Below are 13,313 nucleotides of genomic sequence, written 5' to 3'. Positions count from 1 at the left end.
TCACCTTACAAATGGGTCTGAGGAATATGATATGTATAGGACAATTATGACATCATGACATGCAGAAGATATTTATTTTACATCAGCTGCCTCAGAACATAACTTACTCCAACACTGGCAGTTTCATTTGCAATCCACATTATACTGATCATTTTAATAAGACCAGCTACAGTATTGCCTACACAAGACCTGATTTTATCATGGCTAAGATCATTCAATCTTAAATAATTCCATAACTATGACATTATCAATGGTGTTTCATTATATTTCTCAGTTTTTCCATATAACCCTGAGGGCCAGGTAATAAATAAGTCAAGCAAACTGCACCAATAATCGGCAGCAACACAGCTACTTGTGACAGAGGAAAGTCGTACTGGTTAACAACATGAAGCCCATCTGATTTCCCAGCAGCAGTTCTTCACTCATGTGACTAAGGAGTAAATGTAGCAGTTTTACTCCAACTCCAGTCCACAATGGAGTTCTCACACATTGCAGCTTAGGTGTGCATGTGTCATTCGGAACACACAATATCCCACAGTGGGTGATGCAAGGTCTACTTCTTGGCGTCGGGTGTCCAGGAGCCAGGCTGAAACGTGTTGGCCGTGCTGACAGGCTCCTGACTGACCTCCTCCAGGCCGAAGCTGGTGGCTGCGGCGTGACCTCTGACCTGGGTCAGGGCGGGAGCGGCCACCAGGCCTTCCTCGTACTCCTTCGCTCTCAGGAGCAGCTCCCTCTTATCTACCTCCCTGGCCTTGTCCTTGATGTTCTCCCTGTAGCACTGGTTCTTGAACAGCTCCTGAAATAGACAAACAGACAGGATTTGATCATGATTGAATGTTTCATACTTATACAATACCATGTACAGAGCTACAATGTACTGTTGGAGACTGAAGGAGTGAACGAACACACTGGAATGGCAGAAGTTTGCCAACCTCGAGCAAGCCCCAACACTAGTGTCCAGTTCTGTCATTCTTTACTGGCACAGACAGCTCGGGAGGGAGGGCTGGACGAGTTGCTGTTATGTGCTGGCAGGACGAAAGCACTGGAAAGGAGAGAGGGGGGACCATGGCCAATAAGCCTTGCTCGGGGAGGAGGGGGGGGAGGGCGGCAAACATACTGAGCTGCTTTTCCAGTCTGCTAATGACAGGATTTAATCCAATCAATTCATGTCGACTTGGACAGGGGACGAGTGGAAGTGACATGGGGGCAAGGTAATGGGCAGGGGGAGTCTCATTTGGCGGTGCCACCACAGTCCAGCTGTTGATGGTTGCGACTGGGCAGACAGACAGGAGGCATGAAAATTGGAAGAGAATGTTCTGGCAACCGTAAGGTAGAGATGGCATTGGCCACTGCCCTGCAGAGCAGAGAACGCTGCCTGAGCCTGAGTATTTGCCTTCCAAGGGCTTTCCCATTGCAGCATTTCACTGGAACATAATCCCCCATTCTCCTGCTGCAAAAAGCAATAAACACAGTAAGGGATGGAGGAGAACTGTACCCTCTCCAAGGCTAGACCCAGACACTCACATTGAAACCCCATTTCTCTTCTCCCACAGAGAGAATAACTCCTCTCCAAAGTGGAAGACCGATGTAGTAAGAAAACGAAAATCCTTGTTGCATGATGGCTTCTGTTCACCATCACACTTCAGCTCAGGTTTATTTTAACACCTGTCCCCCAAAGTTGCTGCCTCGGTTAGAGACTGCGAGAGACATCATATCAAAGGGATTCTCTGAGCTTCCCTCCCCTGAACGCAGTCCCCCAGAGACCCCCAACACTCAGCAGGGCGGGAGGAGGGGAGAGAAGGGGGAAAGGTACCTCAATAGATGGGGGCTGCTTCCGTCTGCCTCGGATCCAAGCTGGAAGAGGAAGAGGGATAAGTTAGACTACGCACCCACATACGTGCATTCAGTACATTCACTAACAAGACCAGCTGTCTCATTTTATAGAAAGTGATACCATGCGGTAACCTACATACAGTACACATAAAACCATGGAAGCAAACAATGTCAAGTTAGCTGGCTTCAGATTATGTATCGTAACTAGCATAGGTGGCCTATCGATTTAAATGCGTGTCCAAGTTTGGAATTGTCCTCATGACTGCATATATGGGGTCTTATCGCTGGTCAGTGACACACACACACACACACACACACACACACAGACAGACAGACAGAACTTACAGGCAGCTTGACTCTGATCTGTTAATAAAGCAGAAAGGGAATTTCACAATCTCTTCGCCCACCCCATTCTTAGACAAGCGTACTCTCTCGCTCTCGCTCGCTGTCTTTCTCTCTGTTTCTCTCCTTCGTTTGCTTAATCTCCTTTCTTTTATTTTGGCAGAGCGGGCTGTGGAACAGGCTTGAGGAGCCAGAGAGAGGGAGAAAGGGAGAGGGAGAAAGAGAAACAGAGAGAAAGAGGGAGAGATTTCCCAGCTCTCCCTCTTGCATACAGGGATTGAGGCCTCTTTTATCCCTCTCTTATTTGCATCCTGATGAAAATGCATGAGGAATGGGAAGAGGCAGGAGGCATGCTTTAAGGTGGATAAAGCAAGTCAGAGACAGAGAACAGTTTGTTTCCAAGTTGTAGGGGGGGGGGGGGGGGGAGAAAGAGAGAAGCGAAACACTATTTTTTGTCTTAACATTGGCAGGGGGTGTCTTTGATGAACTCATGAATAGTTTCGTGAGCTTAATCTCAGCAGAACAGGATTCCATGGCTTTGACATCACATCATGGACTTCTACATGCTAGTCCTCTTTTGAAGGCCTTTTTTGTGTGCACCGTGGTCGATTAGTGTAAAATGTGTCGTATGGAAGCCCGGAGCATGCATTTTGTATAGTCAACGGCTGATTTTAGGGAAGCCTAGCCTCAGAAATAGAGCAAAAGAGAATCCTTACCATCCCACTCGGACGGTATGCTGCCTTCCAGATACTCAAACTCTGTTGGGTTAGACGCCACCACCATCCGCTTGGCTCGAACCATTCTTCCTAGGGACAACAATGAGAGAGAGATGCTTATAACATAACAATGCACACACACACACACACACACACACACAAAAGGGTGACAGTGCTCTGACAGGCCATGGGTGATTACCTCGTGGCCCTCAGGCCTTCCTTCTTAGATCTCTCTTCTAAGAGAGGGTCTAAATCTGGGCTAAGCCTTTATGTAAATCAGGCTCCGTAACCCACCAACCACAGCCCCACTCACTGGCAACCTCCACCAATGGCAGCCCTCTGCTAACAATGCCCTCCAAATCAACGTCAAACCGTGCAGGAGACAAAAGAGGTCAGATATCACAGGGAACACAGGAGGCACGAGCTGCATTGAATATTAAACACACTCTCTCGCTCTCTCTCTCCCAGTCTGTGTAGAGAAACAGTGGCGCTAGCTAGCTACCTAGCTAGCTAACTAACTAGCCTGGCAGCAAAGCCCCAACCAATTATTTTGGCAGAATCTGCTGATTAAACAATTTCAACTGGCACAATGACACAGACTGGGACCGAGGAAGAGATGGGGGGGGGGGGGGGGGGGGGCATAAAGAAAGTGAGAGATTAAGAGACGGAAAAGGGGGACAACAAAGACTCCCCCAATCTGATGCCCAAACCATCCTCACACTGTATGCCTTCAAGTGTGTGTGTGTCTGTGTGTGTGTGTGTGTGTGTGTGTGTGTGTGTGTGTGTGTGTGTGTGGAGGGAGGGAGGGGAGCAGAACTGAGTGTAATGGATAGGCAGTGTAAAGCACGCTCCAGAACACAGACAATCAGTCAAGATTCCATCACCATCGCCTTCCAGCTGACTGGACATAGACAAATGGACTGAGAGCTCCTCAGACTGGGGACAGACTCGCAGACCTTGATCTCAGTCCACTGACACTAGACACATATGGCATGTGAATGCTTGGAAGCAGTACTACTGTACCTCATCCAAGAGATATATAAATCAGGTCAGTTAATTAGGCTACCAGCCCCCCTCCACTACAGCTTTAACGAACCAATTTCACCCCATAGGCTCCTCTGTTATTCCTATAGAGGCCCCATTCTATAGTGGGAAGTTACTAATCCCACTGTACCCCTGATGTGCTGGCTGAATGTACTCTGTAGCCTAATTGTTCCATTTGTTTACATGTGCGCCTGCCTATTCCTTGGCTTCACTAGAAACCCTCAGGACACGAAAAACTGCACAAACAAACATAACAGAGCTCTCTCTAAGGCAGTAGCGACAATACATCAAATCAGGTAAACTAATTATGAAGTGGTGTTATCCAGATTTGTACCAGGGTGTGAGTTGAGGAATATTTTTTGAAATCTACTTAGACTTAATGTTTCACTAATAAGCAGAGAGAGAGACAGAAAGTGCCCACTCTTCTCTTCCTCGTTCTCCTCCACTAGCTACACTACATCCCTTTCCAACACGGCTGTTCTCTTGTCTTGCCACTTTTGCATTGCAGGCATGACTAAATCCTTACTCCATGGCTTTTATCCTTGGATTTGAATAACAAATATGTACATACATTTATGAAAGGGGTGCAGTCTTCCTACTGCATAAACACAGGGGAGGAACATGTCTGTTTGTCTGGGAGGGTCAACAGCAAATGCATGCTAGTGTGTTCAAAATACATAAATAAAAAGTCCTGAATCAAGTCTAAACTTACATTTACAAACATTTAGTTTTATGACAATAAGTTTCCCGTAGTGGGTGTGCTTGCCTTTGACATGGCACAACCACAGCTCTGGTACAAAAAAAATTAGACCGCTGCACCGTTTTCTCTCATTTTAAATAAAGTTGGGAAGGACAATTTAGAGTGAGGAACAGAAGGGTCACATTTGCAGAGGCCTCTCAAATTTTACTTCTGTTCCTCACTTAAAATTGTGCTTCTCAACTTAAAACAAATATATATACAAAAATGTTTTGGGGGGCATATTTTCAGTTTAGAGATGGTACTGTTTGAATCGCGATTCCAGCTAAGATGCTGCAAGTGACGACATTGTTGCAATCAGTTCGTCTCAAAGGGGGTTCTTTATTAATGAAATGCAATATGAGTAAATGCTTGAAAATATATAATAACATATCAATAGGAGGAAAAAACTTTAGGGGAAGTTTAAATCATAATATAGGTTAAGACCTATTTTTACCCACAATTTCCTAATGTCTTCGTTTAGATGCAACTGTGAGGCTGCCACATAGCCTTTCACCATTCCCTCTTGCCTAAGGGAAATGAGAAGAGAACCCTGTTTCATTCTACACTTCACTGCTAGTATTTTGTAAATGAACAGCTACAAATGTATGCTTTTTTAGGGCTGTCCCCACTCAGTTGACTGGTCGATTTTCTGGTCGATATGCTCTTGGTCGACTCATTTTTTTGTCGAGCCGCCGTATGGCAGTGTGAGATCTGATTCCTGCTTGTGTCATCATTGCTGAATTAACTAAATGTTCAACAGAAATTGTAGATTATATTATTTATACACAAATAAAGCAACAACAAAAAAGTGTTACTGTTTTCCCTTTCGTTAATCTGCGCTTTGTTTTGGTATTTTGCACACGGCACAAGCACAATTGGCTGCAGAACTACAAACTTCATAGCCTACTTTGTCTGTGTTATTAGTCAAAATGGCAAATAAATCTGTGGTATGGCAGTATTTCATTAAAGTACATTTACAAATTACCGAGTGACTCGAAAAACGTTGAATGCAAACTGCCAACAAGTTTATTTTTCATAGTTTGACGTCGAATATGATGTAGCGGCTACCACCTGAAAAACGGAAGTTGGCCTAGCCCTACTTCGCTTATGCTAAAGTGCTGTGTTGAAAAATAAATATGCCTATTATAAGAATCACATCCAAATCGAATGACATTATCTTCTCCGTCCAAGACAACATCTTTCTGTTGCACCGTTCCCCACTCAGCTTCTACTTAAGTTCGCGTGCTGCAAGTTCAGGCAGTGAAAAGCGCGCTCTGATGATTTGCATGTTAAACAAACAATATTTTTAATTTGTAGTAGGCCTACATTGTAAGAGATACTAAATACCATCGGCATTCAGTTACAACAGGACTGGTGATACGAGTCTTATTATTAGTAGGCTATTAGCGGCTGAATCTGCAATGTCCAGCAGCCATTGAGTCAGATCGTGAACATGTTTGTTTGTTTTTTTTTGTTGAAAAAAAGCGTTTCTAAGTTCGATTAGTCGATTCAGACGTTTTAGTCGAGTCTTGGTCGACCAAAGAAAATCTTAGTCAGGGACAGCCGTATGCTTTTTAATCTATGCAATCTTCACAAATACAAAGTCTGCATACTTTAAATATACATAAATATATTTACTTTCTTTTACAGAAACAATTTGAACGATCTACGAAAAATTACTAAGGTAGAACAGCCAGTTAGCCTCTGTAAATATTTCCACAACCAGCATTGTTGACCATGGCCTTGCTTTTGAGAAAAAAATTGCTTAACGTAATAACGCACATACGTTCATCTTACAACCTAGCCTATCAAATCAAGAATCTTGGTAAATCACACACGACAGAGCTTCCATCTACCTCACTGTTCAGAACTGATCCCTCTTTCCATCTGTTCCTGTTGGGCCCTTCCTCTGCTGCTTCTCTAAGACCTGGTGACCCTTGAATAGTGTGAGTGTGTGTATGTGTGTGGGGGGGGGGGGGGGGGGGGGAGGAATCTCTATATCAGTGGGACCCTTATGACAGGCACGCCTTCCCCTCACTCACCAAGAAGGTTCACACATACACATTTTCTCATGCACGCACACACACACACACACTCACTCACTCACTCACTCACTCAATCACGTGCGTGCACACACACACTCTCTCTCTCTCTCTCTCTCACACACACACAGCTAGCTAAACACCCAGATTAACCTGGGGGATCAGTGCGAGGACGCTGCCTCTCACCATGAAGGACAAACGCAGCGCAGCCGAGGAGAGGGGGGAGGGGCCACCGGCAGGAAGATGAAATCCCACCTCATGCATATTTATGAGCCATCTCACCTGTCTGCACACGATTCATCTGTGAGCCTGCTATGAGACCGGGGGTGTAGGAGGGGGAGGGATGCGGATGAGAGGTTGCCATGGCAGCCGGAGCGGGGGCCAATCAGAGCGCAGGGGGAAGGTGCTCCCCGCCCCTGCTCTGAAGGATGATGTGCTCTCGGAGGGTGCTCTTTGAACCCTGAACAGACCCTGTAAGAACGCCATCACTTGCCTCAACACCTTGACCCATGCCTTGAAGCACACCTCCCCTACTCTTAGCCCTGGGTCCCAGGTGAGTTGGGCTGAGGTCAACCTGCTACATTTTGATCCCCCACAATGTCACTCATGGCAATTGGCCAATCCGTCTGTCTGTCTATCTGTCTCCAGACTGAAGTCTTTGATCCTGACCCGATCCATCTCCTGAGTCCATCTGAGCTTTAGGGAGAAAGGTGTTGAGGTGACTAGGGATGGGGTGTGGAGAAATAGCTACCAGAACGCAGGGACTGATAAAAAGAATGACTAGGGTAGGTAAGTGTAGTGGGACTAGGACAGTCGTCCTGCAGTCCGGTGTACAGTAACAGACTACAGCCAAATCAAGATGGAGCGGTCATGTAAGCAGCAGTGATACAGGCAGCAGTGATACAGGCAGCGGGCACCACGGACACCGTCTCCATGACCCCCCCACCCCCTCCCCAAACACACACTCAAACGCCGACAAGGAATGTGAGGGAGCCGTAACCATGGAAACCAGCTAGCCCCAGCAATGGGATGAGGTTTGAAGAAAAAGAAGAAAAAAAATGGCCAGACGTTGTTTTCGCATCAGTGGTGAGTGGAAGAATATTGGCTCGCTTTCAGAAGAGCGAGAACACCACGGTAATGCCCTTCCATCCCTCCCTCTACCCCCCCTCACACATGACATTCATAGACCATGAACAGTAGACATGCTCCAATAGGAGCACAGGAAGGGTTGCATGCAAAGTAAAGATAAGAAATGTGGTTTCCAATCTTTCAGTATATTTGAAGGTTGGGTATAACCCCATATAATATGCCAATGGACCTTGTACCCTATACAAACTAACCGACTAGTGTAGGAGTAAGGTTCGAGCTCTGTGTGTCTACGAGAGAGAGAAAGTCTAGAAGGAAGCTCGGTTCTTTGTCCGGCTTCTGCACAGAGCCTTGTTGCTGGAGCCGTTTGCCCCACAGCCCCCCCAGCCTCCCCCCAGTGAAACATGTCCCTGCACTAAGCTGAGCTGTCCACCCCTTTTATTCACCTCCATCACACCTGACAACCCCTCTCTCATTCTCCCTCTCTCCGTTACCTCCCTACACTTTTACCATCCAGCCCGCTCCCTCGCTCTCCCCGTCTGTCTGTCTCTGTTACTTCAGCCGCCCCCCCCCCCCCCCCTCCGCCTCTCCACCTGCTCATTTTGCCCCCTTTCACTGTCAAAATCCGCCTCCGTCACTTTCACGCTCTTCCCCCATGCTATAATTTCTCCTCTCTCTCTGTGTCTCTCTCTCTCTCTCTCTCTCTCTCTCTGTCAGTTCTCTCGTTTCTCTTCGCTCTTGCTCCGTTCTGTCAGAACCCCCCCCCCATTCTCTGTGTCTTATCTCTCTTTCTCTCTGCTTCGATCTCTCCCTCCGTCTCAGCACCCGAATGCTTTATGAAAATACTCTGAATTCAATCAGCGAGGCCAGATTGAGGCTCTGTCTGTCTGTCTGCCTGCCTGCCTGCCTGCCTGCCTGCCTGCCTGTCTGCCTGTCTGCCTGCCTGTCTGCCCTGACAGACTTCAGACAGACTGGGTGTCAAAGCCGTCAAGCATCTAAAACAGAGAGATGAGAAGACATCGTATAACGAATCACCAAGCTGGAAAAGACTAGCTCTAAAAGAGCCTTATTTGTTTACGGCTCCCCCCCCCCACAAACAGACTGTCCATCTCTGCTGTCTGGGAACATTACAAGCGAGGAGAGGAATGCCCAATCAGATTTGTTTCAGGAGGAACAGACTAGGGGGGAGTAAGCCTTGGTTGTGAAGAACAATTTTGTTGTCTTGAAAAAATAAAATAATGTTTTCTGCATCCTGTTTTACAGCACATTGAGCACCGTCCTTCCTGACAAAGTCAAAAGCAGCATCAGAATAGTGGTCGATGGGATGGATGTTGGCTTGCTTAATTCCTTTTTAATATGTTTAATGGGGAGCCAGACTACTCTGGGGTTCCTAAAGAAGTCCATTCAGCCGTTAACGTGTAGGAGGACCGGCTTAATCGCTTTGCAGAATGGGTAAACAACCTTCATCTTGATGCCATGCATGGCAAAGCTGCTAATCAATTAAGATGATTTACAGTGAAGCGGGTCCTGGCCATAGCCCTTCATGATAGAGAGAGAGAGAGAAAGTGGAGAGAGAGTGTGGAGAGAGAGATAGAGAGGAGAGAGTGTGGAGAGAGAGAAAGAGAGAGAGAGAGACTGCATCTTCATCTCACCCAGGGGACAACTTGTGGCAGAATAAACAGCCATTTGGACCCCAGACTCTCTCTCCCTCCCCGTCACTGCAGTGACTCCTTCCTCGGAAAAACATTTGTGGCTTGAATGAACGCTCTGATGACACGCAGCCATCTGTTGTTGTGTTAGCCAAGTGTGCCGCTAAGGCATGGAGTGTGTGGAGCGTTCACAAGCGCTAGGCCATCTCAGTCGCTTCCGCGCGCACACACACACACACACTCCTCCCCATTTCCCTCCTACACCAGTCACCCAACCTGAAAAGGCAGAACAGAGGCCTTTTCAGTTTTCACTTCATAGAACAGAGCTCACGAGTCACAAACACAAAAGAGAGGAAGGTTGTGATAGGAGGGCAAGTGAGGAGGCTTCACTCTTCCCCACAGTGCACGCAGCACCTTGGAAGAACCTCCCGGATCCCTTCAAATCCCCACACAGCGAAGGTGCCGATGTAAAACGGCATGGCGTTCGTACGCTGCTTAAATGAACGGCGGCTAAAAATACATCCTTTTCACGGCGACATGAAAGGGAACTGCCTTTCCCCTGTCCAGTATTGAGCCGCCATTGATTCCAAGACAAAGGCTACACCTCCTCAAAGAGGTAAGGAAAAATAGCAATCATACAGGCAATTATTTTCAAATGTGCCTGCAGCGGCCGATAATGTCAACTATCCTCTCTTCCTAAATAAAGGGAGGGAGTCATCAAAGCAGCAGTCCTGCCATTAAGACGAATGGGCCGATCCCCAGAACGCTTTGCTTTAATGCGGGCAGCATGACAAGGCGTCTCATGCGGTGTGATGCTAGGCCAGGAAGGGAACAGTATAGATTCTCCATTCTTCTTGTGTGGATTCAGAGCTGAGGGCTGGAAGCAATGGACCAATAGGATATAGCCTTGTTCTTCTGTTGCATATGGATGTGGAATACATCCCTTGCTACTTCAGGTCTGGCCTGTTGCAGCAGGCTAAAAACAGGTCTGAAGGAGGTATCAGTCTGGTTTATCAGAGGCAGAGGAGAAAGGGTCTGTAGTCTGCTGAAATACAATGCTGTAAAGGATCCTAGGGAGGTACCTTAAGCAGTACTACTGCATCACCATCCTGATTGGCCACCACTTCAGTGTTTCCCACACAGACTAATTTGTGGCGGTGCGCCACAGAATCAACACCGGCCACCACATATTGCGTTTCGTAAAAAAAAAATGTTTGGACACTATTTAGGTTAAAACAGCGTATTCGTTCAGCTGCATTTCCTTTCCCTGCTCTCTCCTGCTCTCACAAACCGACACACAGTCACAACGTCAGCACACGTTAGCAACGATGCATACATAGGCCTACGCCGTTCTAATAAGACAGAAAGCTATATCAGCGAGCCTTTGGTATTAGTGCAGTAGATAAAGGTCTAGGAAAGTTGAGGCTACTTTTCGCTAGGTATCTACAAACGTGTAAATCGAAGGTTCCCCTCCCCTCCAGCCAATGCTTCTTTTGGTGAGCAGTCTCAGGAGCCCTAGGCCCCTAGCTACTTACCCGGCATCATCGAGCCGACCAGTTAAATAGTTATTTTAGCACTAGCGTTGCTGATTTTGTGAAGGTGTGAATCAATTTGTTAATATATTAATATTTAATATAAAAGTTCTGTGTAGCAAATTATTAACGAAGGAATGATTTTGACCCCCTCCCCCCCGCCACAAATGGCTTTCTAATCAGTCGGAAACACTGGTCACTTTCGGTTTCAGTCCAGACACTGTTGGCTGGCATCAGAGGGCCATATAGAGGGAGAAGTACAGAACCACAGACATAGGGATAAGCAGACATTTTCAAATCATTAGAAACTCCATAACAACTGATTCGGTTCTATTCCAACCAACCTATTCCGACGTCAACAACGTAAACGAGCATGCGACTTTTACTTACGCCCCAGTTCACCTGTCAGCCGCCGGTCAACGCAACAGAAAAACAGGATGGACAGAACACAAGGGAATAGACAAATGATTAAATGGAAGAGTAGTGGAAGGAAGGGGAGAAAGAGGTCAAATGGTTGAGAGAGAGGGTGAATATATATACATATGAGAGAGAGACAGAGGGAGAGAGAGAGAGAGAGAGCATGAAGGGAGATACTCTTCACTTCTGACACAAGACACCCTGCAGTAGAAGCCCCAGGCCCTAGGCCCACGCTTGGCCTATCGGTTTAAGATCAAAAAGAGCCCGCTTTAGCAAGACATATGGACTGAATAATACATCCACTTTATTTCCATCAGGATGGAGTGAGCAAAAGAAAGACTAGAATGGAAATGTGAGAGAGGGAGAGTAAAATGTACTGCAGGTGTTGTCTGTCAGGAATATAAAAGTGGACAAAATAAGAGAGATAAAAGTGAAGGGAGCCCATAGGCTGTGTAGGAGCCACACCTCCACAGGGACAGCACCGGCTGGCTAACGGAGGCCTGTGTGGTAGCCAATGCTCAGCCTAAAGCAGAGCTCTGATGTCTCGTTTGAATAGCCCGACAGCCACAGGCCAAGCAGTCGCCTTGGATGAATTATACATACGAGGCGGGCTGACGGGTCCCTGCAAACTGCTGAGAAAAGCCAAAAGTGCAAAGTCAAGTTCAGAAAACAAAATCAGCCTTTGGTCTCACTAGATATGGGCCTACGCTGGGATGAAAACCACATCCAAAATGGTACACTGAGAGAGGGAGGGTAAAAAGTTTAGCTGGAGTAAAGTCTCGAGCCCTGACCCCCATCCTGTATTCTGAGTCCCAGGCTGGGATGGCTAATAATGCATAATTATAAGGCATAATTAGCCATCGAATGGATGCAAAGTATTCCTTTGTTGATGAGTAATACTCAATGGCCTCCATTTGTCTAATCACCTGTCACCGTAGCACAGGAGATGTGGAACGAAACTTAAGGATTTGTCCTTTGACGTGGCTAATGACAGCTAAAGCCATGTGAAGGACACCACCTAGACGTCTGGCCTTGCTTGGATTAGCCTGCCGACAGATTGCAGGCCCTAGTTTATGAATTAAATCCTGCTGATAACTCAAATATGTCCGCTAGGAGAGCTGACCTGAATATCCAACTCCATACTTAAGTCTCTTATTTTGACTGAAAGGAATATTCTGGACCCAAATTCTATTAAGCATAGTTGAAATTGTGGACGTTTACGTGATTTGTTTTTGTCACGAACTCCATCTAGCGGTGTACTTAACACACTACAACATAACTATAAACACGGTAATGTTTATAATTCCAAACAATTTGAGCTAATTTTCACACAAACAAATGAAAAATTCAGCAAATGCAACAATACCAGTACAATTTGTTAGCCATAATGTTGAATTATTATCCTTGAAACAGACCACGACAACATAATGTAGTTGTGTGGTCAACGTAGTCTAGTTTCCATGCCATCAAGAACTGCATATAATGCTACGTATTATTTTTAGTATTGAAGCCTGCAGTATAGGCTGCCTAAAAGACAAGTAGGTCAAATCAACCAGGAGATCGGATAGGTCAGGGTCGGTCAGCGTTTCTATAACAAGCAAGGCAGCTTGCTAACGTTATCTAACTACCTAGCTAATATTTACTTACCCATCCAAGTTTTTTGTTCGGGTATCACGTAGTACTTATTCCCTAAATGGTCTGTACCAACATGTTCTTTCACCATCCCGAACGTCCGCCGTAATAAACCCGCGAACCTGCTCATACTTTGATAGGACAGATGTCAGTGTTGTGTAGCTTGATCGTTGTTGTGATCCTTCTCTTCCACTTCACATGAATCGCGCATGAACTTGTATGCTACTGTCTGGGTGAACACTAACAGCACAGCCGTTCCAGCAGCAAACTACATTTTTATT

The 13,313-nt window shown here is 46.2% G+C and overlaps 1 protein-coding gene across 2 annotated transcripts; it reads right to left on the bottom strand.

Moving 5' to 3' along the window:
* Positions 1-57: 57 nt before the first annotated feature.
* Positions 58-13,311, bottom strand: ndufaf2 (NADH:ubiquinone oxidoreductase complex assembly factor 2). 2 transcript variants are annotated; one of them, XM_084690140.1, is made up of 4 exons: positions 13,048-13,311; positions 2,892-2,981; positions 1,814-1,854; positions 58-796 (listed from the first exon to the last, which is right to left on the bottom strand). In XM_084690140.1, the coding sequence occupies exons 1-4, from the start codon at positions 13,160-13,162 to the stop codon at positions 554-556; spliced, it is 489 nt and encodes a 162-aa protein (XP_084546266.1). In that variant the 5' UTR covers positions 13,163-13,311; the 3' UTR covers positions 58-553. The 2 variants fall into 2 exon arrangements, with proteins under 2 accessions (XP_084546266.1, XP_084546267.1); XM_084690141.1 differs by lacking the exon at positions 13,048-13,311 and adding an exon at positions 6,999-7,424.
* Positions 13,312-13,313: the final 2 nt, after the last annotated feature.

This window comes from Hypomesus nipponensis, chromosome 24 (assembly GCF_054491055.1).
Source record: "Hypomesus nipponensis isolate SF chromosome 24, ASM5449105v1, whole genome shotgun sequence".
NCBI lineage: Eukaryota > Metazoa > Chordata > Actinopteri > Osmeriformes > Osmeridae > Hypomesus > Hypomesus nipponensis.
Note: the sequence above shows the minus strand (reverse complement) of the source record. Positions and strands in the feature narration are given on the sequence as shown.